The sequence below is a fragment of the Ictalurus furcatus genome, chromosome 28, assembly GCF_023375685.1.
Source record: "Ictalurus furcatus strain D&B chromosome 28, Billie_1.0, whole genome shotgun sequence".
NCBI classification, from domain to species: Eukaryota; Metazoa; Chordata; class Actinopteri; order Siluriformes; family Ictaluridae; genus Ictalurus; species Ictalurus furcatus.
In genome coordinates this window covers 15,666,574-15,692,092 of record NC_071282.1, presented here as the reverse complement: position 1 = coordinate 15,692,092, position 25,519 = coordinate 15,666,574, and the positions used below count along the sequence as shown (strand labels likewise).

The 25,519-nt window shown below is 40.5% G+C and overlaps 1 protein-coding gene across 9 annotated transcripts in view; it reads right to left on the bottom strand.

The window, feature by feature from the left end:
- Positions 1-25,519, bottom strand: part of mast4 (microtubule associated serine/threonine kinase family member 4) — a 97,654-nt gene that overhangs the window by 24,961 nt on the left and 47,174 nt on the right. For 3 of the 9 annotated variants that reach the window (XM_053618530.1, XM_053618537.1, XM_053618533.1), the window contains 2 exons: positions 20,507-20,538; positions 2,715-2,803 (listed from right to left, as the gene is read on the bottom strand). In XM_053618530.1, the coding sequence (XP_053474505.1) occupies positions 2,715-2,803; positions 20,507-20,538 (121 nt within the window). Of the gene's footprint in view, positions 1-2,714; positions 2,804-8,547; positions 9,892-11,820; positions 11,902-13,787; positions 17,894-18,559; positions 18,632-20,506; positions 20,539-25,519 lie in introns of those variants that run through there. The other 6 variants (XM_053618529.1, XM_053618531.1, XM_053618534.1 and 3 more) reach the window with 4 other exon arrangements.

Here is a 25,519-nt window from a genome sequence, read left to right as displayed (position 1 = left end):
TGGAGGATCCTTTTTTGTTTTTTTTTTTTGTAATTGCACACACAAAAAGGACAAAGCATGAAATAACATCTAGACAGGTTTGAGTGAATCGCGCTTTGGTAACGCGTTTGAATGAATCAATGGTGGACGGCCTTCGTGGCGCTCAATAAAAGGCTGCGACAAACGCAGATAAAAACCAGATAAGGACACCGGAGATCTTTAAAAGCACAGAAGAAATCCACAAATTTGAAAAATGTTGCCGTTGAGCACAAGCTGGAAATGTCGGGATGCATCAGTACCGTTGTTCCCCTCAGACCGAGTACCTATATGTGGACATGTTTCTGGTATTCGTCAGTACTGATACTGAAATGAATAACCGACATAGAATGAATCAATCAGCGCCATTATATCATTTTGTCTTTAGCTCTGGTTATTTTGGACGTTGTCCAGATTCAGATGTTATAATGTTTAAACAATTTCCTTAATAGAGAGAGCGAGAGTGGTGAGCTGCACCCTGACTTGAGCGAACTGAAAGGCGTTGTTTCAAAGCCTCAGTGTACTCAGTGCTCGCAGAAGTGAAGTGCTCTCGGGTGAAAACGCCTTTCTGTGAGCGCGCACGGCATCTTGTGCTCATTTTTAAACGTCCACACGCACGAATACGGCTCCACGCACTGAGGCAGGTCATCCTCATGCTCTCGATTAAAGATAAATCCTCAGGCTACTTGTATTATAAGATGGTGCTGTAGTTCCTCCTCCTATTACTATTATTATTAATCTTTTTATTTATTTATTTATTTTACAGAGCACAGTTCGTACTCTGCATTGCTTCAATTGCCATCATTAATCATTAATTAGTTAGTTATGGAACTGCTTTGACTTTTAGGCTCCCGCTGTGTGGCCCGAGGTATCTCCGCTTCCACGCTTGATTTCCCCCAGAGGCATTAAAAACATATGGGCCACATCTAGTTATCCACAAACCCCACTGTTTCTGTACACTGCTTCTGGCTATGAGGGTCAGTCAGGGAGAAGTGTGTGTGTGTGTGTGTGTGTGTACCCAGTGAAGTAACAACACATGGCTACACCCCTCCGACCAACATTAATCACACATCATTCGCACCATTGATTAGAGGAGTGGGTTCAGAGTTAATTAACAAAGACAAAATGGGGCTAAGAGAAAGCGGGGCTTGTGTTAATGGCTGAAAGTCGTTCACTAATGGTTTCATTCATACAGCAAGAAAGTCATTCGTTGTGTTCGCGGTCCTCTGTGCTGCTGGAATGACGGACTCGACCCAAATTATAGTCGTTTTCGATTTAGAGACTACGCTTTAATTGGACAATGGCGCTGATCAAAATTATTTTCGGTTTACCGGATACGTTTGGGCCTTGAATATTCCGTTTAAATCCGTTCAATATTCACAAAGAAGGTAAGAGAAATCTTATGCTAACCATCGCGGAAAAAACCCCCAAAACATTATCGTATACAGCTAACCACAAAGCCACTACGCCCCCGTAATAATAACAACATTTTATTATATTTTCTTGTATTTAGGCTGCAGGATACAACACATTTAATTATTACCATCTAACGTTATGAGTAAATTTTGCACTACAGAAACCACAGAGGTGCAAACTTTTGCATTGAATATTCCTACTACAACATCCCTGAAGTCCCCCCCCCAACCCCCCCCCAAAAAAAATAATTATAAATACATTAAAAATACCCAGACGTGAGCTGATAATAAAGCCATGCGTTATTATTAATTTGCCTTCTTGCTTTCTCGTGATCTCGACATATCAAAATAGTTGTTTTCTAATGATATCGGCATGGTTTTATCGCGATCACGACGTGAGAAGTCTCCTAGAAGATCTCACTTTTAATGCAGAGGTAAAGTCCATCTCTATAGCGGAGATCACGAGAAAATGAGGTCGTCATATCAAAACTGGACTACTGCAATGCACTACTCTCGGGCCTCCCAGCCAGCTCCATCAAACCCCTTCAGATGATGCAGAAGCACGTCTCGTCTTCAACCAGCCCAAAAGGACCCATGTCACACCCCTCTTCATCTCCCTCCACTGGCTTCCTGTAGCCGCTCGTATCAAATTCAAGGCCTTTATGCTCACGTACAAAACCTTGTCTGGAACAGCACCCCTACCTCAACACTCTCCCGAAGGTTTACGTTCCCTCACGCAATCTGAGATCGGTTAACGACCGGCGCCTAGTATAGTGCTTACTCATCGTGACTCAAGGTTCCTTTCCAGAACCTTCACACTAACCGTTCCTCAGCGGTGGAATGAACTTCCAACCTCAATCCGGACCGCAGAATCTCTCACCATCTTCAAAAAAACAGCTAAAGACCCACCTCTTCTGTGAGCACGTAACTAACCCCAAAAACACCAACCCGACATTATCCTTTAACAAAAAAAACCCTTACTCTGGCTCTTACACCTCGACTCTGCGCACTTTGCTTTTCTAGAACTCAATTAAAAGATCTTGTACGGTAGCACTACTTGTATTGTTCTCCGCTTGATATATCGCTTTGCTTGTATTTCCTCATTTGGAAGTCGCTTTGGATAAAAGCGTCCTCTAAACGAATAAATGTAAATGTAAATCACGAGAAAACAACACAGGAAAAAAAATAAAATAAATAATAACGCATGGCCTCTTAGGGTTTCCGTAGCAGCTCAAACTAGACAGACGAACACTGACAAACAGAGAGACAGACAGAGTGTATTACCTGTGTGTGAAGAAAAGGGGGAGTGTGGTCGAGGAAGGCCTGATGACTGTCCACTTCCTATAAGACTCTTCCTGTTACCCGTCCTACAGCTGAAAAAACAAACGGTTAAGGGTTCTAGTTCCTTGGAACTCTTTCAGAAAAGGAAGCAGGTTAAACACAGAACCTCTCACAGTGATGAACTCGATGTATTAAATCTTATAATCGATGGAAAACTTGCTTCCTGAAGCATAAATGTTATGAAATCCGTTTATAGACACTGGCTTAGATGGTGTAATGCTTCAAAATCGATCGTTCCCTGGGATTTTACGCTAACAGTCATTACGTTTTTCAGATGTTTTGTCAAAAGGGCGCTTTTCCTGTACCAAGTTTCTCAGCCTTGAAACGAAACACCAGCCACATAATTTCACACACACAAGTTCATAGGTAGTTCTACTTTTTATCTGCTCATAGTTACATATAACGTTGGGGAACGTCCACGAAACAAGTTAGCGCGTAGAATTACCTATGAACTAGTACATGTACTAGTTCATACACTAGTTCACTGTTCCGTAACATTATGGCGTCATTTTATTCCTAACATCGTGTGGTTTTGACTTTAAGTGACATTTAATCCACAAGACTGTTCAAAACGTGCAATAAAACTGCATTATATAAGTTTCTTTTATCCCATAGAAGTCTCCATACTCCACCTCTATAGTCCGCGTACTGAAAAATCAATCGTTTCCTGGGATGTCATGTTTATCAGCTGTCAAAATGAAGCATTTTCTACACCGTGCTTGTGAAGCCTTGACAACCAAACGAAACAAAAAAATCCATTTGTTCACAACGGATTGTCGTGATAGGACAATCAATGCGTATTGCATCATCTTTTGCGTCACTTGAACGCTAAAAATTCTCATTTAAGAAAAATCTGGAATTGACATTTCCTAGCAAACTTCCTATAGAAAAGAGATATATATATATATATATATATATATATTATATACACACATATACATATATATACACACACATTATATATACATATATATATACACACACATTATATTTTTTATATATATATATATATATATATATATATATATATATATATATATATATATATATATATATATACATATATTACACACACACACACACCCCTGGAGTAAAGGGAGAGTTTGCATTAGTCTGTTAATCTTTTTTTTTTTTTTTTTTAAATAAAAGACAATGACATCCATTAATGTGTGAATAGGTGAATATCCTTATTTCTAAACTCATCCTCCTCATTACTTCCATAATCTACATAATAACCACAAAACCCATAGCGCCAAAAGTTCAGAAACCTGTAAATGTTAAATCAGCCCATGTTCTGATTGTAAAAATGGGAGAGAGAAAAAACAACAAAAAAAAAAACATTAACAGTTGAAATATTTCTAGGATTAATTAACGGCGCCATAATACCGTCTTCTTGATTTTCTCCACAAGCTGTACCACCTGGCCCTATTGAGATAGTTCATCAAAGTAGTGATGTACACATCCTCAACGCTAGTCCACATTCGTCCCGATGTTTACAGCGAAACGCAGTTAAACGCGCCAGAATACTGCCATTCCCACAGCCGCACTGACCATCAGGAACCGAGAGCTTCAACAGCAGGACGATTAGAGGTCATTATGTAGATCCTATTAGCTCACTGGCTTAACCATCCCACAGTGCCCTCCATACAGTCGAGTGAGGGCACGGACCGACCGCTCTGAAGACTTATCCAGATCTCTGTATCCATAATGTGCGAGTTATTAAATAAAAACTTTTATAAAGATTTTGTCGTTACTGATGCAGAAAAAAATCAAATAAAATCAGACACATTGACAACACAGATACAGACTGACATGAACAGGTGAAAATCAGAATGTAGACTATTTGTACCTAGCTGTTGGCAATGAATTCGTTTATCTTCATTGAGCTCGCTTGCAAGCAAACACTGGACGCATCTCAGTCTGATATGGAAAATTCCGTTTAGCAGGACATGCTACGCGGAAACTTCTAGCAGCAGAATCCTCGTGCTAGCTTAGCTACTCGTGAACAAAGCACGTACAAGCTAGTTAACTAGCCTGGCTAGCTATAAGGAATGGCAGGAGGATGCTAGGACATTTTCAAATATGTGTATTCATAGATCCTGTCATGTAAATAAAGCTAAACGTATGGCTATGTTCCTCGATTATGATCTACATAAACAGATTTTAAAAAAACACGTATAATAATCGATATGGTCATTCTTCCTATAAGGAGAAGCTTATTGAGAAAGTCGTCTCCAGTGTCAGTGATTTATAACAATCAAGGGTAAAGCTGTAAATGTATGTTTTCGGACACAGGGAACGCTTCAGGACAGAGAGCTTTCTCTACTTTTTTTTAAAAATCATTTTGTCTTAACTTCGAAAGAGAGGAAAATAAAGATAGTTTGGCGAGTTGGTGAGGGAATTACCGATTTATAGCTGATACATAAACAGTAATAAGACGCGCTAACTTGTTTCTTGGACGTTCGCCAACATTACACGTAACTATAAACAGATAAAAAGTACAAACTTATATTCTTTAATACGTAGAAAATTGTAATAGTTAATGAGTCTTTATTGATTATATATATATATATATATACAATGAAATTATTTTCTTTAGATACCCCAGCATGTCAGGAAGCTGGGGTCAGAGCGCAGGGTCAGCCATGATACAGCGCCCCCTGGAGCAGAGAGGGTTAAGGGCCTTGCTCAAGGGCTCAACAGTGGCAGCGTGGCAGTGCTGAGTCTTGAACCCCCGACCTTCCGGTCAGTAACCCAGCGCCTTAACCACCAAGCCACCACTGCCCCAGTTGGCAATGTACTCTGGTATAAGAGGAATAAAACACTTTGGGGTTGAAACAGCAAATGGTTGCATCACACCACCATGTCGCTGATTATTTGCCTCCAAGTGGTTTATTCCTTACTTGATGGATGACATCTTCATGGCTACAAACGTCAAACACAAGCAAACTGAGGTTGAATCATTTGTTGAACTAGAATAAGGGCTTTTCCATCCATTGTTTTCTGCCACCCTTAGTTGAATGAAACCGGAAAAATTACGAGTGTGTATGAAGCATTAATGCTACGTCATAACAAGGGTTTTCCATCTCGGTTTCCTCTTCATTGACATTCTGCATCCATATAAAAAAATTAAAAAACCCAACAAAACACGCATTCCTACAAATATACATTAATTATCCATTCACGGTACGTCTAAGCTACCAAACTCTCAGACAAAATCCCCCCCATATACACCACTTTAAAACGATATAATCCTCAAACGAATAATTTGGCATTCAGCAGGTCATCCTGACGAGGACGGAAAGTCCGGTAAAGGCATAAAACATTCATCATTCCGGCAGGTATGTAAAATGTAGTTCACAGGTGCTCAGTGAAAGAGGATCAGATTTACCACAGCTATTTATACAACTTCCTCACACGGAGCAAATACTCCGAACTGATGGAGATTAATCTGCCCTAGTATTTTGCCTCCTACAGCTTAGTAGTGAAATGACACGAGTCGTACAACTGATCAAATGCTAGCATTATTTCAAAATGAAACACCCGAGATGTATTTGATGGCGGCTTTACTTGAAAATAACCTTCAAAAGCAAGAAAACATAATAACCACAGGTTGCTTTTTAGTTCTCTTAATCCTCTTCGTTGGCTCCGGAGTTAGTGCGGTGCTACCGTACTGAAATAAGGCGCACTGTTGAAGCAGGCAGATGGGCATCTGACACCAGACGGAAGATATGATGGTATAGAAATACGTGAATGTCGAATTCGTCTGGATTTTAGACAACGTGAATCTCACCAGAAAAAGCATTGTTCACCCCAACGTTGTTCATCCCAACCATGCCATTATGGAAATACAGCCTTTTTTTTAAATGAAACATCCATCATCAATCCCCTCAAGTAGTTTATAAGACGTCACATTCTTTCCACGGATTTCGACTGGCCGAGTCTGCACAGGATCTGTCTTTCCAACAGAATGCTGGACAATGGTTCGGATGAAACTTTAACAGAGGACCGGTTTTTAGGAAAACAAGTGGGCTGGTCAGTGATGCCATGACACCAGAAGGCAGGACGAAGGAACAGCTTACAGATATTACCACAAGATCCTAGCTCAGCTCGAGAAAAATGCTGCTTTTATTGGCAATGAATCAGTAAGGGGTTAAGAGTGAATGCAGTGTGAATTAATGGAGGTGTTATGTCCCATGGTTACTCAATTTTTTTTTTTTTTTTTTTAAAAAGAGAGAGAGAGGAAAAAAAAGAAGAACTGTGTTTTGTGTCTTAATAACAAAAGGCTGGTTTATTGTGTTCCGACTTATGCGTTTGATCTCTTATTTGCACATACGCAAGTACAGACGAATCCAATGTAAACCCATTTTGAACTCTCTACAGATTAAAGCAATAAGTCTGCCTGACTGTTATGGGTAAAGATTGAAAGGCGTTATTGCACAGGCTCGTAAAAGCAGTGAATTCAATCAATGTCCTTTTAAACACAAGTAACTTGACAAACAAATCTGAAACAGTCAGTCTTTATTACTCTCAGTCTAACTAGAGATGTAAGGTAATTATATTGCATGCATCGACGTCTTTTTGATGCCTTGGGACTTTTAGAAACTTGTAGGTTTTTCCGGAACACAAATTTGTTGGTGCCGAGAGTTTATGTTTGGTTGAGAGTGAAAACTGCTAACGGAACCGGGTGATGACCAGGAAAGTGACCTCTGGTTCACGTCAACAAAGTGGCTTGGTATTCGCGTCAAGCAAAATCCAACCTCAAGTGAACTCGAGATTCAAGAAAACCTGAGCTTCACGTGAACCCCAGCTTTAAGAGAACCTGAGCTTTATGTGAACCCCCAAGTTTCAACCAAACATGAGCTTCACAAGAACCCCAGCTTTAAGCGAACCTAAGCTTTATGTGAACCCAAGCTTCACATGAACCTGAGTGTCAAGCGAATCCAAACTTCAAGCAAACCTGAGCTTCACATGAACCTGATCTTCAAGCAAACCTGAGCTTCAAGCAAGCCTGAGCTTCACATGAACCTGATCTTCAAGCAAACCTGAGCTTCAAGCAAACCTGAGCTTCACATGAACCTGATCTTCAAGCAAACCTGAGCTTCACATGAACCTGATCTTCAAGAAAACCTGAACTTCACATGAACCTGAGCTTCAAGAAAACCCAAACTTCAAGCAAACCTGAGCTTCACATGAACCTGAGCTTCAAGCAAACCTGAGATTGAAGCAACCTACTCACAGAGAGGAACACAGACATTTTGGAACCTCCAGAGCATGTGATGTCTTCTCGATATAAAGAGCAATGCTAGCATTTATACGGGTGACAACTCAAAACAACCAAATCATTTTTATACAAGAAAGTGAGCAGCTTTGAAAGTCTTTAAGCAAACCCCTGATTAGTGTTGCGTATGTGTAAAAAAATTTTTAAATAAATAACAAAACACTAATATTTTTAGTAAGAACAATAAGTGGGTATACTTGTTAACTCCTATTTTGGAGAAGCTTTGTATGCACAAAATAACAGACAATTATCTAATCAATCTGCGGTTCAAAAGGAATCCAACAATGACTGTCAAACGAGCCAAGAATTGTCCCTTGATATGGACTTGAGCATTTGGACCTAGAGTACAATCGAACATCTCCTCAAATAATGTGCATACAGATAAAATCCAACACGAAGAGCACTCCCCGTTTGACGGGCAATGCTTTTGCCTCAACATGAGCTAGCTTTGCTGTAAGCCTCACTGCAAACATCAAGCCCCATTCCCTTGATTACCTTTGTAACCGTTGTAGATTGTATCCATTAAGAAAATGAGGCATGGAGAAGCTTGTGGTGGACATGGTCTAAAAAAATGCTGGACAGTTACAGAAAACTGAGTGAAGAAAAGTGTCAAGAGTCCATTGCTAGCATTCCAGTTAGCCCTCAACGTGACTCCACCGCTCGCAGAGAGCTGCCCAGGCACATCTCGACTCAGCTGAGGAATTTGTTTGCCGTAATGCAGACGGCCCGTCCTTCAAACTGAATGATCAGAGACGAGACAGGAGAAGGTTTGCTGGCCTTTATACAGTTTGCCCAACCAAAAAAAGAAGGTACGACTATTTACAGTGGCTGCACTTGCGTACTGCACTGAAGTGTTTGAGCTGATTGAGTGTGTGGAGGATAAGCAGCAAACGCTCTCCATATCGAGTAACAAGGATATACCACTTCACATCCTGGTTGGGACTGAGGAGACAGAAGAGATGGGGAGGAGTGGCGAATGAGTCAGGGCAGGACTGCATCATCATCATCATCATCAGTATTCCCCATCTGGCCCTGCTCCAGCCTATCAAACTGCTGCTTTGAAGCTTGTCTGAAATGGAAATTCACTGCTTTTCAAATGGTTAAATCCAGCTCCAAATCCTCTGTTATCTCATCCTGGAAATGGTGAAGAACACCACATCTATTCCACATCATACGGTAAATTATACAGCCAAAAGTATGTAGACACGTGACCAAATCACACCCTTATTTGCTTGGTGAACATGCCATTCCTGATTTAGTCCGTCTTTTGCTGCTATAATAACCTCCAATCTTCCGGGAAGGCTTTCCATTAGATTCTGTAAAGTGGCTGTGGGAATTTCTGCCCTTTCAACCGCAAGAGCATTAGTGAGGTCAGGCGACAAGTCCTGGCACACAGTCAGCATTCCAATTCATCCCAAAGGTGTTTAACAGGGTTAAGGTCAGGACTCTGTACAGGACTCTAAAGTTCATCCACCAGTCAGATATCAACGAGTATCTGATATCTACTGTACACTTATCTGGGTATAAGCTTCAGAATATTGAAGCTTGCCGTCTGATTGGCACTTCCACCAATTTCCAAGAGGAACGCCGCGATATAATGAGATATCAACACAGGATGTAAAGTTCATGTATTCTCATGTTTCAAGATTACTCCAGAGATTTGGTTAAGTACCAATTAGTGGTCAGTAAGCAAGACATCGTCGTGTTTTTGGTGATAAACTACCAGGAAAGTCTGTAGGTCGTCATTTGTCATTTCAGTCAGTGGTGGACAAGGCCCCTAACCCTCATCTGCTCAGCTCAATTGTAATACACTGCGGATAAAAACATCAGCCAAATGAATTAATGTCAATGTTCTCTTCCACAGAACCACATCTACTGATGAACTGTATCAAACTCTCTAGCGACAGCTACGTATCAAAAACCTGAAAATCTGACAGACAGTCAACACCGAACACAATCTCGGAGCAATTTCAAAGGAGATCCAGGTAATATTGACGACATGCGACATCACACACAGAATACCGGTCATAAAACGACCAGTCTACCAACAACGAGACCAAAGTCCGTTACCCAGCCCGGGTTCCTTTATCTCTTCCAGCTGAGCTTTGCTGATTTTAGCAACAACATCAGGCCTAATCTCTTTCATGGTTGCCATGTCCCAAAGGGTCCTATCTAGCAGCTTGCGCTCTAGATAGGACTGCACAGTTTCGGTGCCCCCATTACGAGAGGATGAATTAAAGGCACCCACGGAGACCTGAATCAGGAGAGTTGCTAACTCACTTTACTTAGAGTCCATGAATTTCTGTCAGGACTTCCGTTCGAGGAAGCTGCAAATAGTGAATTTTTAGTTGTAGATAGTCCAAGGTAGAATTAGTGGTGGACGATTTGACAGCGATATTTCAAGGTCCTTGAAGACATTTGCATAATATTAACAATACGCATCCTGTCATATAGGTCTGCCAAGAAACTTCCATCAAAATAGTTGCGTTGCATTAAAATAAAAGCTGTATAAAAAAGTGATACTTTTTATTATTTATCGTCCCTATTGTCCTTATCCTTGATTGTCCTCTATTTATTTCTCTCTTACCTGGTAGTTATCCTGAAACAAGGACTATCTATGTGTCAACCCAAGTACAAGTAGTATTGACATACTGATGTTTTACGACTCCTCCTTGGCAAACATATTTGATTATTCTGCAGTTATACTCATGAACAGAAATGATGGTTTCTGTTGAACTGTTAAAGCTGCTGATAAGCAGTTAAATCTCAGATAAGCTGTGATTAAACAAGAGCACACTAATAACACGTTCTTCTGTATGTACTGCTGCTGCTTGGACTCTCGTCTATTCATCACTAAAATCCCACCAAACTTGTTGATTAAAGGAGGCCTGAATTGCGTCCATGCCACAGCTTAATCTCAGACGGGCTTCGTTTGTGATATTCCAACGCCGATCAATCGAGGGTCACATTAGGACAGAAACGTACACAAACTCGGGGGCTCTCATAGGATACGAACGTTGTTCCAGTATTATTTCCAGTAATCGTGAATTAAAGTTTGAACACAAAATGGCTCAATGGCTCGTTTCAGTCGCCGGTCCAGATACACACATTAGAGGAATTAAGACTGATTGGTGGACGTCATGGTCTGCTGTTTCATTGGTCATTATGGAATGGAACGGACACGGCACATCGGCTGTCTGATGATGAAACGCTGTCTGATAAAACAGACACAAAGCTGTCAGATTATTAATGATGAATCTACAATGATTTCAAATGTTTGCCTAGATAATCAAAAGCAGTAACGTTCAGGAAAGCAGGAAATCCGTTCCAGTCTTGCTTTATTATTCCATTTTAATTCAATTCAATCATCTCATTTATTCGCTATTTCCAAAAAACGCTGTCTTTCAAAACCTAATTTTTTCCCCCCAAGAACGGCTTACTTTTTCTTAAGATCTGGACTGACCTCATTTCCTCCATTCCATCCGCCACTCAATTCAGCCACAAATCCTATTTTGCACTTGAAAGAGGGCCGACACAAAAGCTCAGCGCGTTATATAAGCCCACCGTCCCTTTCGATGAAATTATATAAAAGCTTTTTGAAAAATAAAATGAGCAAAACTTAACACTGAATGGAGACCATTTGGCCATCTGCGTTTACCGTCGCTGTTGAAAATCAACACGAGGGACTTCAGAGATCGCGAAACGACGCTTGACCCTTTCGGCTCCTGGAAAACAAAATGTCGAAGAAGCGTGCGTGCGTGCTCTTACCTCCAAAAATGGAAGGCGTGCAGCGGGCTGCAAGGGCTGCAAGGGCTTGTGGGAGTCGGGCTCAAGCTTCTTGGAGTCAGGCTGTAAGTCAAATCACGGTTCGTAAATGCTGACCCAAAGTACGGCCTTACATAGTACGGACTATACTATACACTTTTTGTATCTTTATTAGGTATATTAATACATCGAAAAGGTGCATGTAGTGTACTCTAGAACTATCTCCAGTCCAATTATGCACCTGAAATCATTTTAAAGGGTCATTATATAGACAAGTGAAATATACAGATCAAAAGATAAGAGTACTGTCCCAGCGACAAGGAAAGGTACAGTGTAGCACTATTCCTTCTGAGAACCTATACACTCTCAGAAAAAAAAAAAAAAAAAAGAGTTCCTCAAGGATTCTTTGGATAGTTAAAGGTTCTTAGCTTCGGTTCCTAGCTTCTCCAAGCCATTAAAAGGAACCATTAAAAGGTTCTCCAACAGGTCGTTCAAGCAAAAAGGGGCACGTAAAAAAATACTAAGAAAAATAGAAATTCGTGTAACTATTCCTAAGATTCATACGTTTCACTCGAGTTGTTGCTGATCATTTCATTTGTAAGAAAAAACATTCGATTAGAAAAGAATACGAAACAGAAGAGGTCTCGGAATTTTGAAGCATCCAGGAAGTAACTGCAGTGTAGATGGAGTAAAAATTGGGCACAACGTTTCTGGAGAATCGGGACGTTTTGGACGGTCCTGCAACGTGCTTCTGAGGTTGTTGGAGGTGAAACCAGTGGATAGTCCACCATTTCGAGATAATCGACCATTTCAAATGTGCCTGAAACGTCCTGATTCTGCAGAACATTTATATATACACTATGCTCCAGTTACAACTACTATACAGAATTACAGACATTACCACAGAGCAGCACCACAGCATTGATTGGAATGGTCAATTTGAGATATAAATAAATATATCCCTTTTTATTTTTTTATTTTTTTAATTTGTTCATATCCAAAAAGAGCTTAAAGAACGAACCCAGACCTATGAATTCTACACCTATGAGAAACGCTGTTCAGATTTTAAATCAACAACAATCTTATAATGTCAGCAATCAGCTCCCAATATGCTTCCCATACCAAATTCTATTAGTATTTCTTTTTCTATTAGTATTAGTCATTGATTTTTTGCATTTAGAGCCTACAAATAGAACCTATACACGCTACATGCTGCTTAAAGCAAACACTGCAACATGACCTCCAAATTTCCTCGCCCAAGGCTGTTTATCGAAGGCCTGCAAGTGCATAAATGCGTTGCTGGTGGTGCAGAAGACCACTGATAAGCTAAACCGATCACGTCACCTGAAAGTGCTGATCTGACGTGTCAGGAGATAAGTATGCATGCTGTGCTTAGCAACACCAAGCGGTGATGCAACACGCATCTACCGCAGATGTAAACATGTGCTTGCCGTGACCTCTGTGAACAAAATGAGATCTTATTACGACAACAAATCTCCGAGACGCGAACGAGGTACGAGAGCACACGGTAAATAAATACGACACGGGACGGATTATTAGACGATACGGCTCAGGTCTCTACAAGGGTAATTCGGACGTTCGGGCTACGCAGCATCTCCATCATCGTCATCGAGTGGATTACGGCGAGGAGGACCAGGAGCCGTATCTCCGTACGTTACCTCATCCAAACAGACTGGCAGGTTCTACAGCTGCAGATCTCGAACGTCCATTCTGAAACACTCCAATTCAAGCTCCAGTTCTCGCTGATTCAATACACACCCTATGACAAGAGCGAATCCTAAAACTGCTCGGAGATCAGCTCGAACACAGCAAACCTTGGCTAGCTTTATGATGTTTCTCTTCTCTTAGGGCAATACTGCAGAAGCTGCTGCTGTGGTAATGCTGCACCTCTCAATGATTCGACACATAAACGAAGACGACGCAAAACACAAAAGAGGGGAAATACTCACTCGAGTGTCAGCCCCGGAATCCTTAACCTCTCCCGCTGGGCTTTCATGGCTGTGCTAGACTCGATTGATCTATTGTACACATGATAGATGATTTATTTTTTCCCCGCAGAACCTCACGTCACGTCAAACGGGGACGGAAATCGTCTGGTCCTGATTCTTTTCCCCTTCTCTGTCCTTATACTTCTACCTCTAGCCGTCAGATGAGATCGTCGCTCGCCTGTGGAGAACTAAGAGGCTGGACAATGGCTCTCTTTCTCCTCCTATCCCTCTGCCGCTCACACTTTCTCTCCCTCTCTCTCACCCATACACAAACATGCATGCCTGGGATCCAGCCCGCCCCTCCTCCACTGGTGGAAGACCCTTACGTCAGCAGAGCCAAACACAGAGTAGGGATTTTTATCATCTTTACACTAGACTACACTAGACCTCGTCAATGAAGCCTCACCCAACACTGGGTTTTTAAGAAGTCATTGATCAAAATGCCTTTTTTTTTGGAGGGGGGTGGGTGGGGGGGGGGGAGTATTATTTCCATCCTGCGCCAACAGACATGTGGATTAATCAGACTGCAGTGTCCTTCAAAACATTCATTTGCATTTCAATGCCATCTTTTGTGCCACAGAACCGTGCAGGAACCATCACGACGAGACCTCGACAGAACAATCATAACCCTCTTATAAAGCGTCCAGAAGCTCAGGACCAAAATGAAATCAGATATCACATGGGTTTATTGGATATTTGCTTTTACATAAGACACCGGTTCAGCAGGGCAAAGGTGACCGGAGTGCCTTAATCCCAATGGATTTGGGGATTTAGCGAGTTTCTAGAAAACCCTTGAACCCAAGTTTTTGTTCAATGTTGTAATGCTAAGCGATGATCCTGCTTGCTGTGTTAGCCAGTTATATCAGCACTAACGTTAAAGCGTGACGTCGTGATGAAAAACAGAATTAATGACACTAATTGTGCATTGTTTTTTTTTTTTCTTTTAGACTTTCGTTCCTCACAACAGCTCGTCAAGAAAATTTGATTTAATTGCTAAATAAATTCAGGACATTTCCTTTACTGTCAAACTGTTCTGCTGATTTTGAGGCAGTTTTTCCTCCAACCCTGATATTATTCACTTCCAGTTCTTTCACTCGCTTAAAAGAAAAAAAAAAAAAATGCTCTTGCCCCGCCCCCCGCCGATTATGAAATTTATTCAGTAATTTCTAGCTGAATAAACACTGCTGCCATCTTTCCATAAAATTCTTTCAGGTTTCTATGTTGTCTTGCGGTGACATTTTTAAAAGGACACAGTTGAGTATTTGGGACAGTTACGGGTGCCTTGGGAGAATTAAAACGGTTCAAATTAAAATGGTCATCTGAGACCATTTCTGGGACGGTCACTGGGAAAAAAAAATAAGCTATCTTCCGAGCTCTGCCTATAGTAAAGTGAGTCAGTCAACACTTTTAGCTTAAACAGACTGGAAACCACATGAAATGCATTTCTGCCTCCAAAAACACCACTTACGGGTCACCCTTTTCTAACAGTTCAGAGACGTTTAAACTTCTGGATTCTTCTTTGCGTCTGATTTTTCTTATGTTTTCATACACCCGAAATGCCAGCTGCCCCCAAGCCCCGCCCACTGAAATGGCATTTTAGACAACATGGTGGATCTAGCTCTTCTTCTTCTAGATCTTTTTCACGACATGACTCCAAGTGAGTGACATTAAGTAGCGCCATAAAAATAGACAGACATAAGTACTAAATATATAACAGGTGAAAACAAACCTGTCTGACCTATTTCAGATAATACACGTCCACCAAAAGGGAAAGGTCTGCGCTTTGAGAAACATACAAACAACCTATAAACTATTTTGTAAAGAGGTACATTTAGTCAAGAAACCCAAACGAACAATGTTTAAACCCGTGGCATCAAGCGTGAAATAAACAGAAAAGTCGGATTCAACGTTTTAACTACGTCAAGCTGTCCATATCTGGTAATAAACATGTTCGGAAGCTCTCTCAGGTCTTGGTGTGGCATTTCTGGGACTAATCTCGCCACACGAATAGATCCCATCAGCGTGAAGCCGGATTTTGCTCCAACAGGTGTGGATCTCATGACAACAGAGTGAGGACAGTTTTTCTTCAAGGCTCTTTATCAGCCTGTTCATGTAGTAACGAGTTCAGGATCTTCATAAAGAACGATGATTCACCTCACACCAATTAAGAGAGACTAAAGAGACCAGAGAATGGAAACAATCCCACACCCACGCGAGTACAACAACAAAGAAAGACTTTCCCTTAGTTAGGAAGCGATTAAGCTCAAGCAACGCCTTTACATTCATGATCATTTTTATTTCTCCGAGATGCAGTAAAAAGGCTCTCTTGTACTTTTAACAGTGACCTGTCGTGCTTATCGCTGTATAATCTCCTGTGGCTAAACCATGCCTGTGGTCGACGTTAAAATATGCAAACAGCTCATGTTCGTGTTTATTTATAACCGTCATTCAAGTAAGGAATAAAACCTGTTGGGGCATGCTGTTATAGGAAAATAATGAACAACGAGGTGGGGGGATGTGGCCCCAAACAAAGGACTGTTCCCGTTACCATCTTGACGTGAATTATTTTCCTACAACAGCATGTCCTTATGTGTTTTATTCCTCTTATACTATTACACTTACTACAAAGGTTATATAGTAATGAACAACCAATGCTGGAACCTCTACAAAACAAGTTAGGTCTTGCTAGCGTCACTAGCTTCTTTTATTTGTGAAGTTAATACGGATTATTTATTTATTTATTTATTTATTTTTTACACGCAGCTTGTCAAGAAATCAGAAAGCTGTCCGTCCTTGAAGACTTTCCCGCGTCGGAAACCTTAAAGATCGAGCTTCACCTCGGATTGTTCCAGAGAGATGATGCAAGGAACAGCTTTTATAAATGTTAATGAAGTTAATAAACCATCATATTATTATAGAAACGAGAACGTATTAAAACAAGTTCGATGTTACGTGAGCACTTGATGAACAGATTTGACACGAGATATTTTCTTCTCGCTGTTTTTTTTCGATGCCTTGCCTAAAAATTTTATCGAACGGCCGCAAAATTGCGCATTCGAATAAATAAATAAATAAATAAATAAATAAATAAATAAATAAATAAATGTAGGTTGGTTCAAACTCACAGTCTGAAAGAAATGGAACAAACTTAATTTTGATACTGAATTTTTACTAACCATTAGACTTTATGAATGAAATGACATTGTATTCATAACAGCCACCAGACTACGGACATTTGAAAAGAGAAAGAAACTTTGGTAGTGACTTTTTTTTTTGACAGATGACTGACTGCTCGCACCGTTTCCAGGTCTATCTATAAAGCTCGGCTCAGCTCGCATGCCATCTGGATGGTAGACAGCTGTGGTGCTGTATGTCAGTGAATAAACTGTGTACGATTGAATAGTCCCTTAAATAAAACAGGATTTAAATATATAATTGGGACAATCATCATCACGGTGTCATAAGCAGAATCATCCCAAAGCAGGTTCTGATTAATAAATGACGTTTTTATCCCATTTGAGACGCCATATTCCGTATATAGAAGGCCATAGTTTTAGTGAGCTACGCAGGAAACCCGTCATGTCGGCTCTTACAGTAATTGATCAAAAAACCATCAACCAAACACTTCAACACCAACCAAACCAAACACTAAAACCTAAATGAACCCCGAACGGAAATGAGATATTGTTTACATGATATCTGTTGTCAGCAACATGTGTTTATAAAGCCTGCCAATCATTCCCTGGATCATATCTTCCGTCATTCCAGTGTTTTTTGGACCACTTCCCAGACAACTCCAAGCCAAACTCCATCCTAAAGAGGCTAAAGCTCCATTTTGAAACCCTCTGTATAAACAGTGCTTTAACACAAGCTGTTATCTTATACATCCTGCAACAGCCGGGCATAAATATGATTCAGGATTGAACGTTGTGTGTGTGGGGGCTTTTTATTAGCCGTCATCAATAATAAGCCAGGCAGCTCTTCCAGATGGCAGGCCACAGGCTGGAATCTCATATGTGCTAAAGGAAGAAACGGACAGAAGCTGCCAAAATCCAAGGTTAGGTGTCACGACAGAGCCGGAGAGCCTTAAATGCTAGCGCGAGAACTGAGAAGTGGAGCAATCACAACTTGAACGAGTGATGGTTTGACACAATCCCTACGAGTTCCCAACAGGAAAATGGACACGGTTCACGCTAGGACAGATACAGACAAGGAAAACGGCAAACTGGGTGAAACGGTGTATGACCGCAACAAAGCTGAAGATATGCACTCCGAAAGTAATTTTGAGAACTCGTTTTCATGTCAATTCAGCAATTGCTGGAATATGTGGTGAGTTCTCAAAATACTTTTACGGCACACAGAGAAAGAATCCCGGAGAAAATGACAATTTGATGCATCATGTGATCAATATCTGTTAAAAGCATGGTTAAAAAATGTTTCATTCTATTACTGAATAGCATCTTTAGCTAGGTTTAACTTCCAATTGTAAAAAGGAGAAAAATAACCAACCAACCCACATGCCTGAAGCTATAATATAGCATCTCCAGGGCTGGGGGTTCGATTCCCGCCGCTTCCTGTATGTGCGGAGTTTGCATGTTCTCCCGGTGCTGCTGGGGTTTCCTCCGGGTACTCCGGTTTCCTCCCCCAGTCCAAAGACATGCATGGTAGGCTGATTGGCGTGTCCAAAGTGCCCGTAGTGTATGAATGGTGTGTGAATGTGTATGTGATTGTACCCTGCGATGGATTGGGTGTACCCCGTCTTGTGCCCCACGCTCCCTGGGATAGGCTTCAGGTTCCCCACGACCCTGTATGATAAGGGGTATAGAAAATGGATCGATGCATGGCTGGAAAATGTAAACAAACTGTTTAAATCACTCTTGAACTCAAAAACTGTGATCTTTTTTTTTAAACGACTGAGGAGTTGAAAGGCTGATTCGGAGAACATTCTCGTAATGTGTTCGTGTCAAGTTAGCGAACACAATTCAAACCGACCCATTTTTCAGAAACTTTTACCTCAGAAGTCACATGATAACCTAGCAGGCCTGTTAGCTATCCTACTCTAGTGTTAGTAATAACAAAATAGTAAGAAACATGACACACAGTGAGAGTTAGATGCAAAAATCTCCCTCATGTCAACCTGTGAAAAACGTGCGCTAGTTTACTACAAATTAGCAGCGCTAGCTAAGGCAACTCACTTAGTGATCGTTGTTATGGTTTATTTTGACATGTTTTCCAGCTGTGAAATAATTCACTGGGAATATGATTGAAACCAAGATAAGATACTTGACCTGGCAAAAAAAATGTAAGCTAGTTTACTACCGCTAGCTTAGCAGCTATCGTTAGTGATGAGTCTTATGGTAATGTTATATTTTTTACATGTTTAGCTATGTTTATATAAATCACTGAGAATATGGCAAGGCTAATTAAGACTCAGATAGTGAAATACCACTCGTCTGAAAAATCAGGCTACTTTAATAGCCGCTAATCAGCTGACTAGCTAAATTACCAATGCCAGTCATAGCATGCTTTCAAAGTGCTTTTTAATGAAGTGAAATTGATTCGCCAAAGTCATTTTAGTCATTCGACGTTAAAAAAAAACAACAACAATAAAAGAACGAATTTTGGTACATATGTTATTTTTAACTACATAGAATGACATGTTCAGGAGTACTTGAATATTCACACCGACAAAATCTGAATAAATCTGAACACATTCTCTTTGAAGTTTTCGAAATATTCCATATAAAATGCTAGAAATAACTGAAAGCAAACAGGCACAACCGTATCTGTAGGATGCCAATTAAACCAGACGTGATGAAGGACAAACAGAAAAGCCCATCTGTCAAGAAACTCAAAAATGATTCAAAAGTTCTGTCTTTCTTGTAATTAGTGTTATTTAAGTTATTTCCATACAGCTGAGGACCTGGGTCTAGAAATGTCATTCATAATCCCAGAAAATCGTGAAAATCAGTTTTGGAGCTATGTTCACCATCGGGGTTGCCAGGTCTGTGGTTTTCCCACATTAAAACATCTTTTAGCTACATTTAATTTATGGCTGTATATATAGTGATACAAGACTATTTTGTGGCCTACCGAGAAAAAACAAACTTAGGTCTATTTACAGAAACTGTATTTAATAGTTGTCGTTGTTGTTGTTGTTTCGGCTGCTTCCATTAGGGGTCGCCACAGCGAATCAAATTCCATTGTCTGCATATCGATTTGGCACAGGTTTTACACCGGATGCCCTTTCTAACGCAACCCTTCAACATTTATCCGGGCTTTGAACCGGCACCGAGTGCGCTAGTCAATGCACCCCCAGTGTCTGGGGTTCACCCCGGCATGGGTCTCAAACCCCTGATCCGGAGATCAAGAGTCCCATGCTCTACCAACTGAGCAAACCGGGCTCTGAAATTGTACATAATAGTACTTCTTAAAATGCATCATATGTCATTAGTAGTAAAAAATTACAGTGCATTTCACAATAACAGTCAAAATGTAGATCTGGTAATGTAACTAATGTAGAAAAAAAAACTAAACATTTACACAGTATAACGATATGAAATAAACCATTGTGTCAGTATGATGTTTGTACGAAACACACTGTGAGCATGAACCGCATATAACCTGGTTTACGGATGTGGCATAACAAGCTCTAGAAATCAATAAGAATGTTTACTTACAAGCTCCCTCTCCTGGGCAAACTGAGCTCCTTCTGTAAAAGAGAGGAAAACAGAAGGCTTTGAGTTGAAACGTATGATTATTCCACACTTCAAGCACGTTTAAGGAGCATTAAAGGAAGTGCGGTTAACCATTTACAACGTTCAGGTCGTTTTTCGCCAGCTTTGCCTTAGTGGGATGTTGAAAGCGTGGGAAGTTCCCTAATTCTGGCTTGTCTCAATGGAGAGACACGCTGACCTGAATCATTACAATGAGCTAGCTTCTTAACCCTGAGCTCTAACCGTGAATACAGCCTAGACACACTCGCACATCACTAATCTGGCTTTTCACAGCCTGCTATGACTTCAGCATTCTGGCTCACTGCTTCAATGAGATGACCCATTTTCCCAGCACTCTAGGTTTTAAAAAAGAGAGAGAGAGAGAAAGACACAAGTCAATATGAATAATGAACTCAACAAGTCATACCATGAGCATTTTTTCTTTTCAACTTCTTTCTATATATAGATTGAAATGTCATTTTTATAAATCACCAGCAGAGGGCGCTTTTGTAATAAATTCACAAAGCAGCATCAACAAACTGATTGGGTCATCTTCTTTCTTATAACGTTCAACCAACCGTCTCTTGAGGCAATAGGAAATGTGGAAAGCTGTTAAATTATGCACTGACGAATATATCACATAACCAAAAGAGATGCTCTACATGACAGGGAATATTAGATAACAGGCATCTCAATTTCATCACCATTCTAAAAATCGACTGACGGCCACAGAAATAAACTGTAAAGAATAAATAAATAGATAAATAAATAAATAAAAAGAAGTAAAAGAGACAGAATAAGAAGCAGATGGAGTATCAGTTTTACCCAAATGTTCCTGGAGCGAGTGTTTAGTGTGAAAGTGTAACACTCCTGCGTGCTGCTACAGTTTCTAACAAGCACTGAAAAAGTCCTGATGCATGCGTTCTACCTCCAGTGACTCCATATGGTGCCATAACACAACAGTGCAGTGAGCAGACTAGTACAATTTAAATGTAATGAGACAGAACGAGTGGAAGAGCGCAGCAAGATGGAGGGTGAGACGGTGCGATCGAGAGAACAGGCTCGAGCAGGGAAGCTTAACGTGAATAAACATCCAGCCTCTGTGACGGAGCGAAAACATCGAGACTGAACGAACGACTCGAACAGGTTTGACTTTACTAGTCACGAATACTGCACTATTACAAACTTGGCCTTGTGTGTGTGAAAGAGCAGTACAGGTGATGTGACAACTACACAGGCCTTTCATAACAATTGCCAAACCTACATCGAGACTTAATAATAATAATAATAATAATAATAATAATAATATTCCATCAGGTATTAGCTTCCTTAGACTGACTGTCAATTCTGGTGACAAATTGCCAAGTCAAGTGACTTTAGAAGGTCATAAGGCAATATGACGACTACATAAGCCTTGTATTACTACTGACATAATAACGTGATGGCTTATCCAACAGGCGTCAGGCTTCATAACGAATACCTTTGTCGTTTTTGTTGTTGCCCGAGTCAAGTGACATTATACCGTCATAACAACTGACTTTGCATTAGAAGATTTATAAATAGAAAATGTTGCCTTTAAACATATGTGAAGAAACACTGTACTTATGGGCAGCATTCGTAATTTGACACGTCGACTACATAGGCCTTTAACGACATCGGATGTACACCTGTGTTTATATATCAAATTTATGATGGCTTATTCCACCTGGCATCGACTTTTCTGAAATGCTGTGTTCGTCAATGTTAGGGTTAAGCTAACATAACACTCCTGACCGAGTCAAGTGACATTACAAGGTCATAACAACCGATTTAGCTTAGCGAATTTATTTATGATGTGTCCGATCAAATATTCCGTCATGCTCAGGGTCAGTGAAAATATCAAGAAGTCAGTAATAACATCAAAGGAAATATACATAATGCTGTCATAACGGCATTACGAAAACTTAATCAATGGCGTTTGTAAGAATGTTATGAGCAGAAGTATGAACCACCGAAGCCTCAGAGAAAATATACACAACTCTGTCATGACACACAGTACGTTTACATGGACAACAATAATCCACTCTTAACCAAATTAAGACAACACTCTGATTAAGAAACTAGCACGTAAACAGCAATTTTTAATTACCTTAATCCGATTAAGGTCATACTCGGAGTAAACACAAATGGAATTAAGACAGGTGGAGTCTTCCTGTTTTAGTCGCATTATCAACGTGTATTACAGACATGTACACACCTTATTCACACGATTAACGTCGTGTGAGAGTTTTCACCGCGTTTTGCGACAGGACACGTACACACACGGCAGCGCTCAACATTTTACGGCAAACAAGAGAGCACGGCTGCGTCCCGAACCGCATACTTGCCTACTATAGGCCTGTAGTGGGGAAAAATACATGTATCTCGGCTACTATATAGACGGCAAGTACGCGGTTTGGGACGCAGGCCACGGCTTCAAGCAGTCGTCTATTAGAACGTATAGCATGACAAGTAATTAACCGCACTTGAAGCGTCCGTAAAAAAAAAAAATTAAAAAATAAATAAAAACACCCAAAACTGTATTCAGTCCCATAACGAAGACGAACTGTATGTCGATACGTGAAATTCTGGAGGGACGTCTGACGGCGTGGCACGGTGACGTAATGACGTGTGCTGTTAATCGAACTATGTTCTATAACACGTAAAACGGGAACATGACAGGAGTATTCTAAAAGCGACTCATGTAAACACCTTAATCACAATATTGTCTTACTCGGAGTAAGGTCGATAATTAGATTACTGCTGTCATAACATTTGCATACATATTAATAAACAATGTAACGATTGTCAGAGTTAATATCTTCACTACGTGATACAGTTATAACATATTACAAAGCAGCTATTCATGATGTTTTACCAAGTATCGATAATCAAAGGATGCTTCACAGAATATTTTGGTCATTCTTCAACGTTTCCTATTAACTTCACTCAGCATGCTACTCTATGGTGACATTACTAAGACAGCAGACATAGCGTTGTAATGCAAGTCAGCCCGTAAAATGTTATAACAACATTACGTCAACAAGACTCGGGTGATGTTGACTTGATATCAAACTGAAATCAAAAGCTAGCTTTGATGACATCTCACACCTGTTGGATTAACCCATTATGAACGTTTATGAAGGTTCACGTCAGCGGTCATTAAGGGCTTACGGAGGTGTCGCTACGAACGCTGCGTTCAGGTTAAATCTTACCAAGCGGTATATGGTACATTAACAGCACATACCAGTTCTGCAACACATCAACAGAACAATAGAAACGATGCTGTGAATCTGTGATGAGACAAATGAAGCCCTGAATGAACGTCGAGCTGTTTGGCGCTCTCCCTCCAGTGCGATTACTCAGCCTAATACTACAACACGCCAGGCCCGAAGCTCAATCTCCATTTACAGCCAAGACCAAATGACCCAATAAACCCGCTGAATGATGGGAATACATCAGGCTTGCCTGGGATTGGCTTCCCATCCTGCTGTTTTGGAAAGTCAGAACGGAGAAGGTGATGAGGAGTGGGAAGGGATTCGTTAAAACGGGTGGGGAAGGTACATCGACGTCTTTACTCGATTCATGTGATGCTTAACTGCAAATAATAAATAAAGACTGGCAGATGAGAGCATATCACCTCGGGGTCTCGGAAGCAGAGGAGAACGGATGTGTGTGAGGAGCCACACAAGAAATAATTCTCAAATCTCAGCCACCTTTTTTTTTTTTTTTTTTTTTAAATAATTCAAAGCAAAGCGATCCAGTCGAGCTATGCGAGTGGCCACTGACACTTACATAGTGATTTATCTTTTTGGTATATATTCTGAGCTGCAGGTGAAAACAAGGCTGTTCGAAAGAGGAGAGGAGGACCTGCACAGTGATGGTAAAAATATATTAGAACCAAGATGACTGTCCATGAACTGCTCTTGGTCAAATCGTTCTTACGGTAACAATACGTCCCTTTTCATTACGTCGCCTTATTCGAGCGAGTCTTTAATTGTAAACGACTGCAAAGAGATCACAGATATCTAGTTTTCGCCTGGACCCGTCGTCTTTCAAATGTCTTTTGCCGGATATCCATTTTTATTTTCTACGATCGGTCGTAATTATCAAAAAAAACTTCAGACTCGGGAAGCCCGTTTCTGCCATTTGAAGAAAAAAAAAAATAACATTCGAAAGTGTTTTTGAAGTCTTGAAATTCAGACTTCAAAGACAGCCTGGGATTTGGTTTTCATTTACATACAGCCTACCATATGCACCTTAGTGTTCGTATTGTATTTGAATCCATTTTTTTTTTGATGCATCTTATTGCATTTAATCAGGTATTAAACAGCTCTGCCTGTTTAGAAACTAGAAAGGGATCATCATCAAAGTGAGCATCAATAAATGCATGATTTGAACAAACGGTAAACGAATTGAATACTGAATAGTGTATTTGTTCCATACTGACACACTTAAAATCTGTGCTAACCTACAAAACGACAGACTAACCAACATGAGCAGCCCTGAGACATGCTTCTAATGACGACCCCTTGCTAGTTAACAAGCCAAGCTGCTGTGTTTTAATGCACGATTAAATGTGCATCAGCCTCATTCTAGCAAAGTGCTGACTTGCATGATCTCCCTATGAGCTGCTTCAATTATTAGCCTAGACTGCTGTAAGATAGAGAACAGACCAGCATCAGTGTATAGACGGCTTCTTCCATTTGTGAGAAATGCCCCCAAGGACAGAGCTTTGACCCTGTGGGCAGGGGGTAGTCATGTCTACATTAAGATGACTGATAAGACCTTTGTGTCCTTCTGCTGCCAACACAAAGCTATCAGGGAAGTGCCAGACTGCTGGCTCGTTAAAACAGAAATCATTCAGAATGGGAAGTGATGGACTCGTTTCGTATAAATTAACAAATTTTATATAGTGGACATTTTAAAAAGTGATTTTAATAGTAAGACACGGGAGAC